The following is a 21,102-nucleotide window of genomic DNA, read 5'->3' as shown; positions in this document are numbered from 1 at the left end:
GCAAATACTTCAAGTGCACGTTTAAAGACAAGTGTCCGAGGACACGGAAAGGTTAAGGCAAGTCGGAAGCGAGGGACTCGGGACCCTAGAGTAAGGAGGCTATGCAGGCACCGAAATGCCGAGTTACCTAGCCACGAGGGCTGCGGCTGCAAGTCTTACAGGCGTCGGGGTCTTCGCTGACGAGCCAGGAGCCGGAAGAAAAGGAGTTGCTGGCCGGCGACCAGTGGTGTATAGTTCGTAGAGATTGATGAAACCTGAAAGCAGAGGGGACCAAGTTCGTACTACTAGCCAGTAGTCAGAGGGTACCAGGAAGGCACCGGTTGGCCGTCACCTCGACCAGGTGAGTGGGCGACGCTCGGCTCTGCAGTCTCACGGACCAGGAGGCGTTGTCGGCGACCACGGTGGAGGTGCGAGCTGTCCCACGACGGATGTCGCTGTCGGCGTCTTGGGTGGACCAGAAGGGTCCGGGGTGCTTCTCGGAAAGATGGAAGCAAGGGCCAGTCTGGAGCAACCAGACCGGCAGTGTTGATTCTTGGTCGTCGTCACGGAAGGGCACAAGCCAGCGGCAAGTGACCAGACAACGTGCTGAGCAGCGAGCAGAAGGGCCCCACGCAGATCGTGGAGATGCTGGGAGACTGCACTTCGGTGCTGGAGCGGCTCAGGGTCGGGGCTTCTCGGACCCCAGAGCACTCACCAGAGAGTTACCTCGATGGTCGTGCTGGTTTTAAGAGCGTGCAGGTTCTGATGATGGCCGGTCCCTCGAGGTCTCGTCGCACCCACAGATCACAGCTGAGCTGATGACGTGGGTAGAGGTCAGAGGTGCCAGGGAAGCCGGTTCTCGTCGAGCTGGGCCGTCGGATTCCTTGAGGAAGGACTTACAGCAAACCGCAGAGTTCTTAGATGGTGCCCGCTGATGCAGGGTGACTACTCCTTAGCCACAAGGGAGAAATCTTAAGAAGAGTCTTGAAGTCCTTTCGTAGAAAGTATTCTTGATTCAAAGATGATCTAATTTGGAAGGGTCCCCGCTCCGGCCTTTATCCTAAAGAAAGGGGTGGGTACATGACTAGGTCCTGCCCTAAGGGTGGGACCAGGAAGGGGGGTAGTTACACCCCTCTCCCCTGCCGGACTTTCCCCAGGCCAGGGCTGTCGCCCCTGGAACTGGTTCTAACCGGCAGATGCGTAGTGAGCACCGGGGTGCCACTCCGCAGTCACCTTCTCGCAAAAGCCCTACCTACCCAGAATACACAAACCCTGTCTGGGACGGTGCGAACACCGCCCTTGACAGGAAACCCTTTGTCCAAGTGCTCCTCGCTGGAAGGACTCCCAGCAGCAGGAGGTCAGACTTGTGTCTGTGGTGGCAGCATCCATTTTGTGGAGCTGAGGCCTTCGTTAACTTTAACCGGGGTTCACAGTTACGTACATGTCGTGTCCCTCTAGAAGGGCGGAATGCTAACCTCGTCGCCAGGGTTGGTGAGAGGGCAGCATCCCGATTCGTATGACACTTTACTCGACATGCCTTGATAACGCGATACCGGAGTTACCGATGTGGTACGCGTTATCATGGAACAGCTATTGGGTCTTGATTCCGCAAGCTGCAGCCGGGCTCGGCTCGGGCCTGAACCTAGCTCACACGAGCCCACGCACTCTGCCTTCAGGATTGTTAAGGCCTGCCATAGGAGTGACTGATAGGAACTCGGGTGTCCATTGTATGGTTAGATATAGAGCTACTATACCTAAAGCGAAGGGTGTTTACACGTCTTCGCCCCAGCTGTCGTGCAGCCAGTTGTGTCAAATTTAGGAGGCCAGCCAGGGGTGGCATAATACATGCTTCAGCCCCTGGCGGCCCTGGGTACACCCACGCCCTGAGTTACAGGGTCTGATAGGGTGGCCCAGTACCAATTGGAAATGTACCTAGGGTACATGGAATCCATTTTAAAGAGAGAGCAGTAGGCCTGGGGTCCTGATTGGCAGGGTCCCAGGTCGACTATGTCCAAAACCAGCTAAAACACAGGGCAAAAAGTTGGGGGCAACCATAGTCAGGATGTACCTTCCTACACAACCCCCCCCCAAACGAAAGGAGATAAGGCTATCCTTGTCCAGGTAAGCCTCTATTACCTAAGTGGCCATATAAGGAAGGACCAGCTCTGGCTTGGTTTCCCCCTGTGTCATGGTCCACTAGGCAACCCCTCACCCTAAGGGCATCTGAGGGTCTCCACCATAGGGAATCTCTGTCTCTGGTGTGTCTTGGGAAAGAAGAAGGCTGATGCTGGGATGGAGTACTGAAGTGAGGCTCCTCTACCTTTGGGCTCAACTTCCTCCAATCACCATCCATCATGTGTGCCTTCCTTTCTTTAGCTGAGATGCACTGAGCTCTCAGGGTCAGCCTCTGGCTACCTAAAGCTGGAGGCTGAGTCCCTCTGTTTGGCTTACTGGGGGGACAGGTCAGGCCTGGGGTTTTTCGGCCCCATGTTTGGCTGTGCCCAGTGTCCAGCTGTGGGAGTTCCCTAACTACTTTTAAGGGGGATCCCTCAGGAGTCTGTTCTATTTTCACTTGGCTAGGTTTACCAGCTTCAGTGATCCTAATCTTTTGATTAAGGGGTTCTTTTGGACAGGGGGCCCTTTGGGGTCCACCACTGGCCTCCCTGTCCTCTTCAGCCCTGGGCTGACTGAGGCAGGGTAGAGAGGTGCAGTTTACCTGCTCCAGACTGGGTCCCACCTGGGAAGGGTCCACTGCCATCAGGGGCTCTGCCAGGCTAGGCCTGACTACCTCTGGGGCAGTTCCTTCAACAGGGGTAGAGTCAGTTCCCTGAGGAGGCTGGCTCTCACCTAGTGTCTGGGAAGGGGAAGACTCTTCTTCCTCCTCAATGCTCTCTGTTTGAGTGGAGTGATCCGTTGTTTCAGGCCTCACAACCTCACTATCTGTCTGAGTAGAGGCTGAGACCATTTCAACCTTGCCAACCTTTTCAGGAGGGCACTCAGTCTGTGTTTGGGCTGTGACTGCCACAACCCTCCTATCCTGCTCTGGAAAGTCTGTCTGAGCCTGGGCAGTGGCTACCACTGCCCTTCCAACCTTTTCAGGGAGGAATGGTGCTTGGACTGGGGCTGTAGCTATTACTGCCCCACTAACCTGTCTGGATAGGCCTATCATTCTGGAGTGAGTTTCTTGCTCCACCTCAGCCCATGCTGAGAGTTCCAGGTCGTTCCCCAGTAAGCAATCTACAGGTAGGTTATCTGTCACTGCCACTCTCATGGGCCCTGTGACATTACCCCAACTGAGCTTGACTACTGCCATGGGATGCCTTCCCTTCACTCCATGAATGTCTGTCACCTGATAAGTAAAACCAGGGGTCAGTTGAGCAGAGGGGACCAGATGGTCACTCACCATGGTGAGGCTGGCCCCTGTGTCTCTGAATGCCTCAACTTTCTGACCATTCACTAAAACTTCTTGTCTATACTTGCCCAAAATGTGGGGTCCAGTAGTGAAGTTGGCAAACCCCATGCCAGTCTCACAGACAAGAGTGTGGTCAGGGAACCTGGCTAAGCCATAGTCCTCCTGATTGCCCAAAGTAATGCCCACCACATTCTTGGGGGCACTCCCACCACCTGGGGGATTACCACTAGTGGCAACAGGAGGTCTGGGAGTGTTACTTGGGGGCATGTTTTCCTTATTGCTATTTTTAGGGCACTTGGCATCACTTTTGTAATGGCCCACCTGTTTACAGGTATGGCAATAAGGTTTCTTCTGTTCGGAAGGAGTGTTCTGGGACCCACCACCCTTGTTGGAGTTTTGGGGCCCTTGGGAAGTCTTCTCTGTGGATTTATCCCCACCCTTCTCTTGAGGCTTGGTCGATTCCTTTTTCTGGTCACCACCCTGGTTTTTAGGCCTAACCCTGGTTCTGACCCATTTGTCTGCCCTCTTACCCAATTCCTGTGGAGAGGTCAGATCAGAGTCTACCAGGTGCTGATGTAATAACTGGTTCTGACAATTATTTAAGATTTGCTCCCTCATAATTAGATTATACAATCCTTTAAAATCAGTAACCTTACTACCCAGTATCCAGCCTTCAAAAGCCTTAGTGGCACAATCGACAAAATCAGACCAATCTTGAGACTGCGTTTTCGGGGTATCCCTGAACAGCACCCTGTACTGCTCAGTGGTTAGGCCGAACCCTTCGACGAGTGTACTTTTCAAGATTTGGTAATTGTTAGCATCCTCTACCCTTGTGGTGAGGAGCTTGTCTCTTCCTTTTCCTTCAAAGGAGAGCCACAAGATAGCTGCCCACTGACTCTGGGGAACGCCTTGCACAGTGCAGGCCCTCTCCAAAGCAGTAATCCATTTGTGGATGTCGTCCCCTTGCTTAAAGGGGGGCACTATCTTCCCAAGGTGTTTCGTATCGAAACTCTTTTCCCTATTACTAGGTACATTGCTGCCACCAGTGGGGACTGCCCCACTTAACTGTTGCTCTCTAGCGAAAGCAAGCTTTTCCTTGGCCAGGGCAAGTTCTTCCCTTTCGATCCGCAGATTAGCTGCCCTTTCCTTCGCTTCGTACACTCTCCTCTGAGGGGACGTCATCCCTCTTTGAGAAGAGTTGTGAGAGCCGTTGGTATGAAGGGATCTGCCAGAGCCTCTTGATAGAGATCTGGCTCGTCCATTCCCCATGTTAAGCTGACCTGATAGTGGCCCCAGGGGTCCCCCAGTACCGCTATCATGTTTGCTTAAGTTGGACCTGCTTAGTCTGACGACTTCTACCTGTCCCTTATCTGCCTCGTCCCCAGAGAGATCCTCATCCTCATCCTCCTCCACATCCTCGTTCTCGGTTGCGAGATGAATGAGGTCAGGATCGTCTCGGGTTCCCTCGAGGGGAGGCATGTCTCCTTCTGGATTAGAAGAGCTACGAAGTTTCTCAGCTCTCCTGGCATCATAAGTCTCCAAGAGACCAATCAGAAAGGACGTTGTGGGGTTAGACCCCTGCTGAATCTTCCGGGAGTGACACAATCGTCTTAACTCCTTGAAGCTCAGCACAGTATATCCTGAAGGGATGACCTGTGGAGGGTCAACTGACACAAGGGGAGACTCAGAGTTTCCTCCTTGGCCCGACATACTGTTTCTAGTGTGGTGTAAGTGATGCACCTACCTACACTATGTGTTTTCCTACTTTTCCCTTGCTAAGAGTTGTAGCCAAGGTGTGCTAAGCCTTGAGGAGCTACAACAGCTGGTTCAGTAGAACTCAGAGTATTCTAAGCTTTTAGTTATATGTACTAACAGTACTTGTGCGATCTTTCAACAAGATATTCTTAGGATACGTGTGGTAAAACAACAGCAAGCTCAAATCCCAACCGCTGCTCACCAATGTGAGAAGTTGGCCCGATATGCAACGTTCGCTATTCTAGCGACCGCTATGTATCGTTCCAACGACCCTTATGGTGTTTGGTTGTAAGTCAACCTATAGACCAGCTATCCTAGTAGCGTGGATACGAGCAGTCTAAGGCTAAAGACTCGAGAGGGCGCGTTAAGCCAGCTGTTTACCACACATGTACCCCTTGAACACCCAGTGAAAGGACACCACACAAGTGTTATGAAAATAAACAGTATATTTATTAAGAATCACAACAGCCCTGTACTCTTTATGAGGACAGGGTACTAAGCACAACCAAATCTCTTTAGCAAATACTTCAAGTGCACGTTTAAAGACAAGTGTCCGAGGACACGGAAAGGTTAAGGCAAGTCGGAAGCGAGGGACTCGGGACCCTAGAGTAAGGAGGCTATGCAGGCACCGAAATGCCGAGTTACCTAGCCACGAGGGCTGCGGCTGCAAGTCTTACAGGCGTCGGGGTCTTCGCTGACGAGCCAGGAGCCGGAAGAAAAGGAGTTGCTGGCCGGCGACCAGTGGTGTATAGTTCGTAGAGATTGATGAAACCTGAAAGCAGAGGGGACCAAGTTCGTACTACTAGCCAGTAGTCAGAGGGTACCAGGAAGGCACCGGTTGGCCGTCACCTCGACCAGGTGAGTGGGCGACGCTCGGCTCTGCAGTCTCACGGACCAGGAGGCGTTGTCGGCGACCACGGTGGAGGTGCGAGCTGTCCCACGACGGATGTCGCTGTCGGCGTCTTGGGTGGACCAGGAGGGTCCGGGGTGCTTCTCGGAAAGATGGAAGCAAGGGCCAGTCTGGAGCAACCAGACCGGCAGTGTTGATTCTTGGTCGTCGTCACGGAAGGGCACAAGCCAGCGGCAAGTGACCAGACAACGTGCTGAGCAGCGAGCAGAAGGGCCCCACGCAGATCGTGGAGATGCTGGGAGACTGCACTTCGGTGCTGGAGCGGCTCAGGGTCGGGGCTTCTCGGACCCCAGAGCACTCACCAGAGAGTTACCTCGATGGTCGTGCTGGTTTTAAGAGCGTGCAGGTTCTGATGATGGCCGGTCCCTCGAGGTCTCGTCGCACCCACAGATCACAGCTGAGCTGATGACGTGGGTAGAGGTCAGAGGTGCCAGGGAAGCCGGTTCTCGTCGAGCTGGGCCGTCGGATTCCTTGAGGAAGGACTTACAGCAAACCGCAGAGTTCTTAGATGGTGCCCGCTGATGCAGGGTGACTACTCCTTAGCCACAAGGGAGAAATCTTAAGAAGAGTCTTGAAGTCCTTTCGTAGAAAGTATTCTTGATTCAAAGATGATCTAATTTGGAAGGGTCCCCGCTCCGGCCTTTATCCTAAAGAAAGGGGTGGGTACATGACTAGGTCCTGCCCTAAGGGTGGGACCAGGAAGGGGGGTAGTTACACCCCTCTCCCCTGCCGGACTTTCCCCAGGCCAGGGCTGTCGCCCCTGGAACTGGTTCTAACCGGCAGATGCGTAGTGAGCACCGGGGTGCCACTCCGCAGTCACCTTCTCGCAAAAGCCCTACCTACCCAGAATACACAAACCCTGTCTGGGACGGTGCGAACACCGCCCTTGACAGGAAACCCTTTGTCCAAGTGCTCCTCGCTGGAAGGACTCCCAGCAGCAGGAGGTCAGACTTGTGTCTGTGGTGGCAGCATCCATTTTGTGGAGCTGAGGCCTTCGTTAACTTTAACCGGGGTTCACAGTTACGTACATGTCGTGTCCCTCTAGAAGGGCGGAATGCTAACCTCGTCGCCAGGGTTGGTGAGAGGGCAGCATCCCGATTCGTATGACACTTTACTCGACATGCCTTGATAACGCGATACCGGAGTTACCGATGTGGTACGCGTTATCATGGAACAGCTATTGGGTCTTGATTCCGCAAGCTGCAGCCGGGCTCGGCTCGGGCCTGAACCTAGCTCACACGAGCCCACGCACTCTGCCTTCAGGATTGTTAAGGCCTGCCATAGGAGTGACTGATAGGAACTCGGGTGTCCATTGTATGGTTAGATATAGAGCTACTATACCTAAAGCGAAGGGTGTTTACACGTCTTCGCCCCAGCTGTCGTGCAGCCAGTTGTGTCAAATTTAGGAGGCCAGCCAGGGGTGGCATAATACATGCTTCAGCCCCTGGCGGCCCTGGGTACACCCACGCCCTGAGTTACAGGGTCTGATAGGGTGGCCCAGTACCAATTGGAAATGTACCTAGGGTACATGGAATCCATTTTAAAGAGAGAGCAGTAGGCCTGGGGTCCTGATTGGCAGGGTCCCAGGTCGACTATGTCCAAAACCAGCTAAAACACAGGGCAAAAAGTTGGGGGCAACCATAGTCAGGATGTACCTTCCTACAACTGGTTCAAGCCGGCATATGCACAGTGAGCACCGGGGTGCCACTTGCAGTCACCTTCCTATCAGGCCTGCCTACCTGGGATACACAAAACCCTGTCTGGGATGGTGCTAGCACCGCCCCTGACAGGAAACCCTTTGTCCAAGCTCTCCTCGCTGGAAGGACTCCCAGCAGCAGGAGGTCAGACTAGTGTCTGTGGTGGCAGCATCCATTTTGTGATGCTGAGGCTCGAGTTAACTTTAACCGGGGTTCACAGTTACATACATGTCGTGTCCCTCTAGAAGGGTGGAATGCTAACCCCGTCGCCAGAATTGGCGAGGGGTTAGCATTCCAATTCGTATGACACCTTACTCGACATGTTTTGATAAAGCGATACCAAAGTTGGCAAATAACCGCGAGGATTATAATGCACTTAAGAGTATATGGTACGCGTTATCATGGAACAGCTATTCGGACTTGGTTCCGCAAGCTGCAAAAGGGCTCAGCTTATGCCAGAGCACCATCTCGCATAATTCCAAGCACTCTGCCTTCGGGATTGATAAGGCCTGCCATAGGAGTGACTGATAGGAATACATGTGTCCATTTTAGGGTTAGATATAGGAATACTATATCTAAAGCATGGGTGTTTACACCACCTTGCCCCAGCTGTCGTGCAGCCAGTTGTGTCAGATTTAGATGGCCAGCCAGGGGTGGCATAATACATGCTGCAGACCCTGGTAGGCCCTGGGTACACCTATGCCCTGAGTACCTAAGGTACACTGTACAGGGACTGATAAGGTAACTCAGTATCCAATTAGATATGAACCTAAGGTTCATGGAATCCATTTTACAGAGAGAGCAGTAGGCCTGGGGCCCTGAATAGCAGGGTCCCAGGTCAACTAAGTCAGAAAACCAGCAAAACACCAGGCAAAAAGTTGGGGGCAACCATAGTCAGGTATCCACCCTCCTACAGCCATTCAAGATGTCTTACAAGGGAAATTCAAAAATGTTTCTGAATCTGATTGGCAAGAGTGTGTTAGAAAAGATTCTAGGTGGAAAGATTTAGCGTATTATATTCAAGATGGTTGGCCACATAAGAACATTATCAGGTCAGAATTGATGCCATTTTACAACGTGTTAGATGAATTGGAATTGGATTGTGGTTTCATTTTCAAATCTGGGAAATGTATACCTCCAGAGGGCATGCAGGACATCATTTTACAAATTGCTCATGATACACATCCTTGTATCTCATCCATGAAAAGGTTGGTTTGTTCTGTGTTTTGGTGGCCAGGTATTGACAGATTTGTTGACAGAACGGTTAGGGCGTGTCAAGAGTGTGTGTGTAAAGAAAGAATGCTAAAAGTGTATACTCCACCACTCAAAATTGTTAAATGGCCTTCGGAACCGTGGCAAAAAATTGCTTTTGATATATCAGGTCCTTTCAATGTGTTACCTGAGTCTTCACGTTAGGCCTTAGTGATAGTGGATTATCATTCCAAGTGGCCTGAGGTGAAGTTCGTTCCTAAGGCTACTACTGAAGCTGTTATTAGTTTTTTCAAAGAGGTGTTTACTAGAGAGGGATGTCCTATTTTGGTGTCTGACAATGGGGTTCAATTAACTTCTTGTGAAATGGCCAATTTTCTTAAGGATTGTAACATTGTTCACAGATTTACTTCATTATACGAACCGCATGAGAACGGCCAAGTTGAGAGATTCAATCGAGTTCTGAAGAATTTTGTTGTGGAATCAGTCAAATCTGTAGTGTCTTGGGTAAGTTCTTTGAGGGAAAGGTTGTGGACTTATCGTATTACACCTCACACTACCACTGAGGTAAGTCCTTTTAAGTTGTTCAAGGGTCGAAATCCAGCTTCGAGAATGTTACTGTGGTGGTTAAAAGAGAAATGCAATCAGTTTTTTGTGGACCAGGTTAATAGGGAGGATGTTGCCAGTCGTGTGGAGAGTAAGCAATTTAAGACTAAAGAATGGTATGACAAAAAGTGGAATACAAAATCTCAACAATTTCAGGTGGGAGAGTGGGTGAGAATTCTCAGACCGGGTTTGTTACCCAAGGGTTCCAATAAGTTTAGTGATCCCATTCAGGTTAAAAAAATATTCTCTAATAGTGTCATGACTCAGGATGGCAAATTTTGGAACGTTAAGAAATTAGCAAAGTGTACTGTCATGAATGATAAGAGAAACCCATCTAATAAGCAAAGCAAATTGTTTGCAGATGATTCCATTGCTCATAGAGTGAAAGATACCAAAAGTGTCATCAACATTCCTAAAAGATCTGTCAATTGATTATACGCATGTTAAGACTTTATATTTTTGTTTTGTATATGCTATTTAGTTTATTGTGGTTTAATTTTCTTTTCTCCTTTTGTTTTGTTTTTGATAAGGAGGGAGATGTGTTATATTCCTGCCTAACATTTTCCTTTTAAGTGTTCTACTGTGGTCGCATGCCAGTGCATGAGACATGGCATGAGACATGTTTTTCTTTAACAGTGTTCTGCATTCCAGAACTTCCTTACTGTGTTGATTAACTGTTGAAGCTCTTAAGAAGCCTGTACCGAGATACTGATGGATGTCATTTGTGCTGCCAATAAACCTACTTTAATTCATTACTAATTTGGACTGCATTATTGCTACAACTCCCCAAGCAAAAGCGTCACGGGAAAAAACAATCTTGCGGAGGGCTTGACATCAGCCCAAAGAAAAAAACAGAAGGCCTAAACTCAGGGCCAAGTCTGTGTAACCATACCAGCAAAAACACACACACAGGCAACAAGGGCCGTCCAGCAGCCAACAATGCAAAAGTCCCATCAAGGAGGACTCAATGGCCAGGAAATACCACCTATAGTAAGGGCAATCAAATGGCCCAAACCCAGCTCAACTTAGCAGTCAAGGAGGAGGAGAATAAGGAGGAGGAGGAGAATAAGGAGGAGGAGGTGGTGGAGGTGGAGGAGGACGGAGCCATATCAGGAACCTCTGGATGGCAGAATCAGCCGGGGCATGGAACAACAGGCTGCCATCAAATGGAAGGTCAATGAGCCGCTCCCGAATGCTCTCAGGGAGCACGCAGTCCCGAAGCCAAGCATGGCAATAGAGGGTGACTGAGGAAGCCATAGTTCGGCACAACACCTCTGAGATGTCCAGATAGGAGCGGAGCGGAGAATAAATCCAGCTGGCTCCCGGCCATCCAAAGCATGAAACTGTAACAGTCTCCTTGGAAGCCGCAAATCCCAGAGACTCAGTCGAGTCCCACAGACAAGAGGAGGCCCTCACCAATACACACAAGGTGTTAAGGGACCACAGGGCTGGGCTGGTTGAGGCGAACAGTCAGCAGGCCTCCCAGGATGGTGGAGTCAACAGTGGCAGCAGGAAGGGGAAAGCGGTCCTCAAAAGTGGACTGGCAGCAGAGGGGTGGAGGGAGAGGCACACCGGGTCACTTGGTGATGGTGCAGAAGGTGTTGAGGCACCAGATCGCCTGAGCAAGATGCCGCCAAGCTCCCTCCAGGGAAGAAAGGAGCGAACCCTCAAAGGAGAGTAAGATCTCCCTCCCACCAGAGCCCTGGTAGAGAACCTCCAAGAGATAATCCGCTGCAAAATGAGCAATCAGGTCCCCATGTGCAGAATGCCCACAGCCGTGGACACCACGTGTGCGAAGGCCGGACCCGCCTCCGTAGCACCCTGCGGAGAAGAAATCAGCTGCTCCGTGGGTGACGGCTGTGAGAAGCTGGCCTGATATATGATGCTCACTAATTCTAGTGATTACCTTGTATCAGTCCAAACAACCCTTATGGTGATTGGTTGTAAGTCAACCTTATAGACCAGCTATCCTAATGGTAGCATGGACAAAGCAGTCTTAGGCTAAACTCTTTTGGCAAGTGAAGCCAGCTGTTTTACCACATATAACCCCTTGAATACCAAGTGAAAGGACACCACACAGGTTGTTATGAAAATAAACATGATATTTATTAACTAACATACACCTCTGAACTCTTTATGAGGTCAGAGGGCTAAGCACATGACAATCTCTTAGGAAAAATACGTTTAAGTTGCACAAATTACAATGGTGCCCTAGGGGCATGACAAACCATATACTAAGTAAATGGTATAAGGAAATTGATAGATGGAATGGAGCTGTCCAGAGGCTGTAGGTTCGCTGGGACTACACTATCCTGACCGGAGGTAAGTAATAGGAGGCCCACTGAACGCGTGTGCAGAGTGTGAAATCACACGCGAGATGCGTAACGTCGTCTACAAACAGTACAGTTTAAGGTTAAGGTGAGTACGGACAATCCTGACTGGTTAGGATTAAAACGACTGTGAATCTGGACACTAGGAGAGTCAATCTACCCTTGAGCACCGAAATGCTCTTTTTACCTCACCCACGGGCTGCGGGTGATTAGGTGCGAAGTCGTGTCGGGTTTCTGCGTTGGAGTCTATGGAGCCTGAAAGAAAAGATGCTGCAGGCGACCAGGAGGAAGATGTCCGTTGTGATTCAAGGGTGGATCAGGAATGCTGAAGACCTGAAAACAGAGGGGACAATGGTCACAGTCACTAGCCAGTGACTGGAGTGGAACCAGGTGTAGGAAGGTGGATATCTGACTATGGTTACCCCCAGCATTTTGCCTGGTGTTTTGCTGGTTTTTCAACTTAGTTGACCTGGGACCCTGCTATTCAGGACCCAAGGCCCACTGCTCTCTCTGTAAAATGGGTTCCATGTATCTTAGGTACATATCTAATTGGTACTGGGCCACCTTATCAGTCCCTGTACAGTATACCTTAGGTATCCAGGGTATAGGTGTACCCAGGGCCTACCAGGGGCTGCAGCATGTATTATGCCACTCCTGGCTGGCCATCTAAATCTGACACAACTGGCTGCACGACAGCTGGGGCAAGGTGGTGTAAACACCCTTTGCTTTAGATATAGTATTCCTATATCTAACCCTAAAATGGACACATGTATTCCTATCAGTCACTCCTATGGCAGGCCTTAACAATCCTGAAGGCAGAGTGCTTGGAATTATGTGAGATGGTGCTCTGGCATGAGCTGAGCCCGTTTGCAGCTTGCGAAACCAAGTCCTAATAGCTGTTCCATGATAACGCGTACCATATACTCTTAAGTGCATTATAATCCTCGCGGTTATTTGCCAACTTTGGTATCGCTTTATCAAAACATGTCGAGTAAGGTGCCATACGAATTGGAATACTAACCCCTCGCCAATTCTGGCGACGGGGTTAGCATTCCACCCTTCTAGAGGTACACGACATGTATGTAACTGTGAACCCCGGTTAAAGCTAACTCGAGCCTCAGCATCACAAAATGGATGCTGCCACCACAGACACAAGTCTGACCTCCTGCTGCTGGGAGTCCTTCCAGCGAGGAGAGCTTGGACAAAGGGTTTCCTGCCTTGGGAAGTGCCAGCACCACCCCAGACAGGATTTTGTGTATTAGGTAGGACAGGGCTGAAAGGAATGAGACATGCCTGGGGCACACAAGGTGTCCCTGTGCATACTCCGGTCTAAACCAGTTCCTGGGGCACTCCAGCCCCAGAGCTGGCGCAAGACCGGACAAAGGATAGGGGGTGTAACCACCCCCCTTCCTGATCCCACCCAGGGGAGGGACCTAGTCGTAGTGCAGCCCCCTTTAGCTGAATAAAGGTAGGAGCTGGTCCCATTCCAGATTAGATTAATCTTGACAACTTCCACGATGAACTCTTGACCTTCGATCTCCTGAACATCAGAAGACTGAAGAATCTCCCTTATGGTCAGGGAGTGACCATCCTGCTTCGCAGGCACCATCAAGCTCTTGTGCGGTTTGCTGCAAGTCCTTCCTTCCTGGAACCCGACGACCCAGCTCAACGAGACCCGGACCTCCAGACTCCTCTGACCTCTACCCACATCCACAGCACAGCTGAGACCCGTGGGTGCGACGAGCAACTTGGAGACGGCCATCTTGAAGAAACCTGCACAGCGCTTCCAGCACGACCGCCGAGGGATCCTCGAGTGAGTGCACTGGGGTCTGAGAAGCCCCACATCGACGCAGCTCCTGCACCAAAGACCAGCCCCCCAGCATCCACGAGATCTGTGTCGGCCCTTTTGCCTGGTTGCTGCTTGTCCGGTTGTCTGGTCACTTGCCGGCTGGCTAGTGACCTCTGAGACGACCCGAAGAATTCACCACTGCTAGTCTGGACCCCCAGACTGGCCCTTGCTTCCTTGTAAACAAGAAGAACCCCGGACCCTCCTGGTCCGCACCAGACGCCATCTTTTTTCCACCACGTGGCTTGCACTTGCCAAGGCCTGTTGCCCAGATCGACGATCTAACACCGCCAACAGCAGCAGACTACGTGGGACAGCTCGTGCCTCCAGCCTGGTCGCAGATAACAGCTCCTGGTCCGCGCAGCTACAGAGAGAAGTGTCCCGTCCTCCACCTGACTGCGGCGACAGCATCTGGTTCCCTCCTGGTTCCAGCACCGTCACTGGCTAGTGACCGAGACTCTGTCCCCTTCCCTTTCAGGACGACTTCTTCCCCGTTCCATCCTTGGAACCACCGGACTCCTCCATCTGGCTGCCTGCCAGCAACTCCTTGTTTCAGGCATCACCGGGATCAACGCAGCAAACCCGACACCACTTCAGCCCTATGCACCCGCAGCCTGTGGGTTAGGTAAGCTTCTAGGTGCTGAAGTCCGTGTTCACTATCCTAGTGTTCAGGTCCACTGTTTTCCCTCCATCCAGCCGGGTTCGTCCGGAATCCGTAACATTGTTAACTGTAGCATCCATAGACGTTGGTACGCATCCCGCGTGAGAGTTTCCACTCTGCACGTGAGTCCCGTGGGCCTCCTGCTCCTTACTTACCTTGTCAGTAGCGTAGTCCCAGCGATCCTCCAGCCTCTGGATCTCCTCACAGTACTTTCTTTCCTCGCATTCCATTGTTCCTAGTATATGGTTTGTCGTGCCCCTAGGGCACCATTGTAAATCGTGCAACTTAAGTGTATTTTTCCGAAGAGTTTGTCATATGCTTAGCCCTCTGACCTCATAAAGAGTTCAGAGGTGTATGTTAGTTAATAAATACTTGTTTATTTTCATAACAGCCTGTCTGGTGTCCTTTCATGTGGTATTCAAGGGGTTACTGTGGTAAAACAACTGGCTTCACATGCCAATAGAGTTTAGCCTAAGACTGCTTTGTCCATGCTACCATTAGGATAGCTGGTCTATAAGGTTGACTTACAACCAATCACCATAAGGGTTGTTTGGACTGATACAAGGTGATTACTAGAACTAGTGAGCATCATATATCAGGCCAACTTCTCACACTAAGGACTTGGCCGTAGCCCTGGAGTCCTTGGAACACTTCATCGCACTATCCGCCTTGTCACCAAAGAGGCGAAGGCCATCAAAGGGCATGTCCATGAGGGTGGCCTGGACATCCCCCGAAAAGTTGGAGGACCTCAGTCAGGCGTGGCGGCGAACCGCCACCTTCGTTGCAATCGTCCTACCCAACAACTCAGTTATGTCGAGTCCACATTGTATTGAATATCGTGCTGCATCCTGCACTTCCGCAAGGGCTTGGGCGAGCTTTGCCCTGGCCTCCTCCGGGCACCATGGCAGCACCTCCGCAACAGTATCCCACAGAGAGAGGGTGTAACGGCCCACAAGGCAGGCAGTGTTGACAGACAGGAGCCCCAAAGTCAAGGAGGAGAACAGCGTCGGAAGAGCGATGACGCCTCTTTGACTTCTTTTTTGAGTGCCTCGACTTACCTGAGGACTTGGAGCCCGACGAGTGGTGGTGACTCGTCGAGCGCCAATGACTGCGGCTCCACGACCGGTCCCTGGACTTCCTCCTCGACCGGCGCATAGCCGACTGCAGGAGTTCGAGCTGCTTACGGGACCGCTCCCGCCTAGCCTTCGAGGTAAGGCCTGGCAGTCGAGGCACGACTTATCATTGTGGTCGGCCCAGAGACAGTAAAGGCAACGACAGTGAGGGTCGGTCACCGACATCAAGCGGTGACAGTCCTCGCAAGGTTTAAAACTAGGCATTCCTACCGGCACCGCGAGTGGAAGGTCGACTCGAGAAGTGATCATAAATGATCAAAAACATTAGTGAAAAAATTACTAAGAGTACTGCTCTTCCTGGATCTGCGCTTGATGGCGCGGAAAAAAATTAATAACTGACATCAGCGAGCGAGGGCGGCGTCTAAGTACTCTAACGACGTCATACCGGCGATCACAACGCCGACGACGGACGCGGAGCCGCAGACGACGCCTAATGACGCGCAGGGGTACTGCTGACGAAAACTTTCCGGATCCAGTCTGACGCCTGGGGATATTCTAAGGTAAGGAATCAAACACTAACGTGTTTCTTTCAGATATCCTCCGCCAGCCTTGGCCCAGAATGTTGCGGAGGCAGTCTGGTGACCCATGTGGTGGCGCCAGAGACGAATCAACTGCCCACTCGCCCTCCGACGAGGCAGCCGCCTGCGTTGAGGAAGGAGAAAGGCCCGGAGGGGGATGAGGGGACCCCACCCCACCTCGGCCCAGAGTGGGGTGAGGAGAGGTCACCGACCCTTGTGGCGCTGCCGAAGCAGACACTGGCGCCTGGACGGCGCCAGCCTTGGACGAGGCCTTTGCCTGCCCAGAAGGCCGAGTGGGGCTCGATGATGCGACTCGGGCCCCGGCGACCTCCTGCGACACCACAGGGACTCCCGCCGGAGTTTGCGGCCAGGCAGAGGTGCCGTGGCGTGAAGGAGGGACCCCAGAGGGGCCGCACCCCAACAGCACCACATCCTCCAAGCCTGGATCCGAACCAGTCGACGCCGCGGAAGGCCTCACGCGAGGCTACGCCAGCGAGACCCGCAAAGCCACTGCGTATGTCTCCATCTGGACTCTCGATGCCCCCTCACTGGGAAACAGTGGTTAGGACGACACAGGGGCCACATCACCCGCGGAGAGCCCACGCCCCCGGAAGGCCGAACACCAGCCACTGGGGACAAACTGCGACACTTACCCACGGGGTAGCGACGCTGCCGCTACATCGGTGAAGGATGAGGACGACGACCACGGCCGTATATAAAGTCGTCCACCAAAGCTGATTGGGGGGCACCGCACCAGGCGATGCCAGCAAGACCCGCAAAGCCGCTGCGTATGTCTCAATCTGGACTCTCGACGCCCCCTCACCGGGAAACGGTGGTTAGGAGGACGACATGGGGGCCGCATCACCCGTGGAGAGCCCACGCCCCCGGAAGGCCGAACACCAGCCCCCGGGGACAAACTGCGACACTTACCCAAGGGGGAGCGACGCTCACGCTACATCGGAGAAGGACGAGGACGACGACCACGGCCGTATCTGAAGCCGTCCACCAAAGCTAATCGAGGGTGTAGGAGAGTGGGGTCTGCAATCCTATGGTCACCCCCGATTTTTGCTTTTTGCTTTACTGGTTTACGACTTTCCCTGGCTGTGGGCCTGCTAATCAGACCCACAGCCCAGCTGTTCTCTCTCTAAATTGACACACATGTACCTTGGGTGCATTTACCAATTGGTACTGGGCCACCTTATCAGTCTCTGTACAGCATACCTTAGGTATCCAGGGCATAGGTGTACCCAGGGCCTACCAGGGGCTGCAGCATGTATTATGCCACCCCTGGCTGGCCACCCAAATCTGACAACTGGCTGCACGACAGCTGGGGCAAGTTGGTGTAATCACCCTTTGCTTTAGATATAGTATCCCTATATCTAACCCTAAAATGGACACATGTATTCCTATCAGTCACTCCTATGGCAGGCCTTATCAATCCCGAAGGCAGAGTGCTTGGAATTATGTGAGATGGTGCTCTAGCATGAGCTGAGCCTGTCTGCAGCTTTCGGAACCAAGTCCTTATAGCTGTTCCATGATAACGCTATACCATATACTCTTAAGTGCATTATAACCCTCGCGGGTATTTGCTAACTTTGGTATCGCATTATAAAAACGGTTAATCGAGTAAGGTGTCATACGAATTGGAATACTAACCCCTCGCCAATTCTGGCGACGGGGTTAGCATTCCACCCTTCTAGAGGGACACGACATGTATGTAACTGTGAACCCTGGTTAAAGTTAACTCGAACCTCAGCATCACAAAATGGATGCTGCCACCACAGACACAAGTCTGACCTCCTGCTGCTGGAGTCCTTCCAACGAGGAGAGCTAGGACAAAGGGTTTCCTGTTAGGGGCGGTGCTAGCACCCTCCCTGACAGGGTTTTGTGTATCCTAGGTAGGCAGGACTGAGAGCAAGGTGACTGCAAGTGGCACCCCGGTGCTCACTGTGCATATGCCGGCTCAAACCAGTTCCAGGGGCACCCCAGCCCCTGAGCTGGGGAGAGACCGGACAAAGGAGAGGGGTGTAACCACCCCCCTCCTGGTCCCACCCATGGGCAGGACCTAGTCGCGGGCCAGCCCCTTTTCTTAGGATAAAGTTAGGAGCGGGCCCCCTTCCCAAATTAGATAATCTTGAATCTTGAACTACTTTCCACGAAAGGAACTCTTGACATTCTCTGAAGACTCTCCCTTGTGGCTAAGGAGTAGCCACCCTGCACCCGCAGGCACCACCTAAGCATTTGCGGTTTGCTGCACGTCCATCCTCCGGATCAAGACTGACCAGCTCGACGAGACCCGGATTCCCTGGCATCTCTGACCTCTACCTGCATCATCAGCCCAGCTGAGATTCGTGGGTGTGACGAGACCCGAGGGACCGGCCATCTTCAAATCCAGCACGACGCTTAACCAGCACGATCGCCGAGGGATCCTCGAGTGAGTGCACTGGGGTTTGAGAAGCCCCAACCCAGAGCAGGTCCAGCACCGAAGTCCAGCCCCCCAGCATCCACAAGATCTGCGTGGGGCCTTTCTGCTCTTTTGCTGCTTGCCACGTTGTCCGGTCACTTGCCCGTTGGCCAGTGACCCTCCTGACGACGTACCACGACGTTTTCACCGCTGGTCTGGTTGCTCCAGACTGGCCCTTGCTCCCTTCCAAAAGAGGAGCACCCCGGACCCTCCTGGTCCACTCCAGACGTCATTTTGACTCCACCGTGTGGGCTTGCCTTTGCCAAGGTTTGTTGCTCCAATCTTGGAACCAGCATCGCCGACAGCAGACACCCTCGTGAGACAGCTGGCACCTCCAGCCTGGTCGCCGACAACACCTCCTGGCCCGTGTGGCTGCAGAGTCCAGCGTCACCCACTCACCTGATCGCGGTGACCTCATCTGGTGCCATCCTGGTGCCCCCACAATCACTGGCTAGTGATTAAGAACTGAGTCCCCTCTGCTTTCAGGTCGTCTCCATCACCGATCCAGCCTTGGATCACACCGAACATCTTCACTGGTCGCCTGCCAGCAACATCTTCTTTCAGGCTCCATAGACTACAACAAGGATTCCCGACGTCTTTTGAACCCTATGCAGCCGCAGCCCCTGGGCTAGGTAACTCGAGCATTTCGGTGCTCCAACGCAGGTTCACTATCCAAGTGTCCAGATCCTTTTTCGTTTTTAGTCTACCTAGTCGGATTCGTCCAGAAACAGTAACTTTAGAATTGCTAGCATCCATAGACTTTGTCCCGCATCCCGCGTAAGAGTTCACACTCTGCACCCGATCTCCCTAGGCCTCCTGCTCCTAACCTTAGGGTTCAGTAAGGTAGTCCTAGCGGTCCTGAAGCCTCTGGATCGTGTTACTCACCTGCTAGCATTTCGCATTCCACTTTTAGAGTATATGGTTTTTCGTGCCCCTCGGGCATTTGTGTAAATTGTGCAACTTGTAGTATTTTCGTAAGAGTTTTGTATTGTGCTTAGCTCCCTGACTCAAAGAGTTCAGGGTAGACTTGTTATTTATAAATATACTTTATTTTTATAACAACTTGTGTGGTGTCCTTTCACTTGGTGTTCAAGGGGTATATGTGATGGTAAAACAGGTGGCTTAACACGCCCTCTAGAGTTTAGCCTAAAGACTGCTTTAGTCCATGCTACTAGGATAGCTGGTCTATAAGGTTGACTTACAACCAATTATCAATAAGGGTCGTTTGGAATGATACACAGTGATCACTAGAATAGTGAGCACTATATATCAGGCCAACTTCTCACAGAGGGGAGGAGGTCGACCTGGAGAGACGCACCAATATAAGTTTCATTTGGTGCTCCCGCCGCGACTTGGGCTTCAACTGTTGACCGGCCTCACAATCAGTGGTGCCATGATCCTCCCCCAAACACCACATACAAATGAGATGAGGGTCCGTTGCCGACATAAGATGCCCACACAACGTACAAGTTTTAAAGCCTGAAGGCATTTGCACACTGTTCCAGCAGACAGAAGACAATTGGTGAAGAAAAAAGGCCCCAAACAAGCCTGCGGCAAGACCGGATCCGCGTTACACGCGGAAAAGGAAAAAACTGACATAGGCGCGCCGGGGTGGGGCTTATGTGACCTCGCTGACGTCACGCACCCGGGCGATGCCTGGGCGGAGTCATGTGATGTCGCCCCGCCCCCGGTGCGCAGGGATGTTGTGGCAAAAAGTTTCCAGACCCGGTCTCACGCCTGGGGATAATTCTACGTGAAGGAATCTGCAGCTAGTAGTCTCTATCAGATACTAGCGAATGGCTGTCTAGTGGACTGATGTACAGTGAGAATGACATGGACAACAAAAAACAATGGCTCTATTGTGGGTTGAATCAACACTTAAACTACACTCCAACAAAGCAATGATGGAAGGAGGCCAACCCAAGCCATTTATTTTTTTGATCCAGTTTTTTTTTGTCTCCATAACACCTAAAAGTTAATGACAACTGAATAGGCAAGGGTAGATAAAATTCAGACCGATATCCCTTAAAATCTTTAAGTGGTAAACATACCATTGTCTTCTATTACAATGTGACTACCCACAGCAACATCACTGTTTCATAAATACCTTAAATTGCTTATTTTTATCCTCCAAAAAATCCATATGTTTGGCAATTTCACCATCTGTTTTTGAAGAAGCAGGTTTATTTTGCCCAGCCTGCAAAGCAGCAATTTCTTCCTCTAGAATAACCACCTGGTCTGACAAATCTTTGTTTCTCTTTACCTCAGCTTGCAGCTCCTGAAACATAAAAGGAATAGACTAGTAAATAGCCTTGTAGACTCATTAATCTCTTTGTCAACCTTCAGTTGCTATAACAAGTGTGTGTATGGCACAAGTCAAAAAGGTGCTTTTGATTTCTTTCATAGATTTATGTTGGATACTCCACATAACTGCAGATTACTCACCATTACAATATCCGGAGGTTTCAAACTAGATCCTGAAGCTTTCACAGCAGTGCTCCTGTGTGCTGCTAGGTAGCACTGTGTGGCTCTGTGCTGGATTCGTTCCGCCCCAGATGTGACGGACAGGAGCCGCATTTAGA

General features: G+C 51.6%; 1 protein-coding gene across 1 annotated transcript in view; it reads right to left on the bottom strand.

Moving 5' to 3' along the window:
• CENPE (centromere protein E) overlaps positions 1 to 21,102 on the bottom strand; it is a 1,817,274-nt gene that overhangs the window by 260,759 nt on the left and 1,535,413 nt on the right. Inside the window, exon 50 of the mRNA XM_086962044.1 lies at positions 20,628 to 20,798. Within this exon, the coding sequence (XP_086818170.1) occupies positions 20,628 to 20,798 (171 nt within the window). The remainder of the gene's footprint in view (positions 1 to 20,627; positions 20,799 to 21,102) is intronic.

This window comes from Lissotriton vulgaris, chromosome 3_1 (genome assembly GCF_964263255.1).
Source record: "Lissotriton vulgaris chromosome 3_1, aLisVul1.2, whole genome shotgun sequence".
Taxonomy (NCBI): domain Eukaryota; kingdom Metazoa; phylum Chordata; class Amphibia; order Caudata; family Salamandridae; genus Lissotriton; species Lissotriton vulgaris.
The sequence above is the reverse complement of the archived record's forward strand: the minus strand, read 5'-3'. Positions and strand labels throughout refer to the sequence as shown.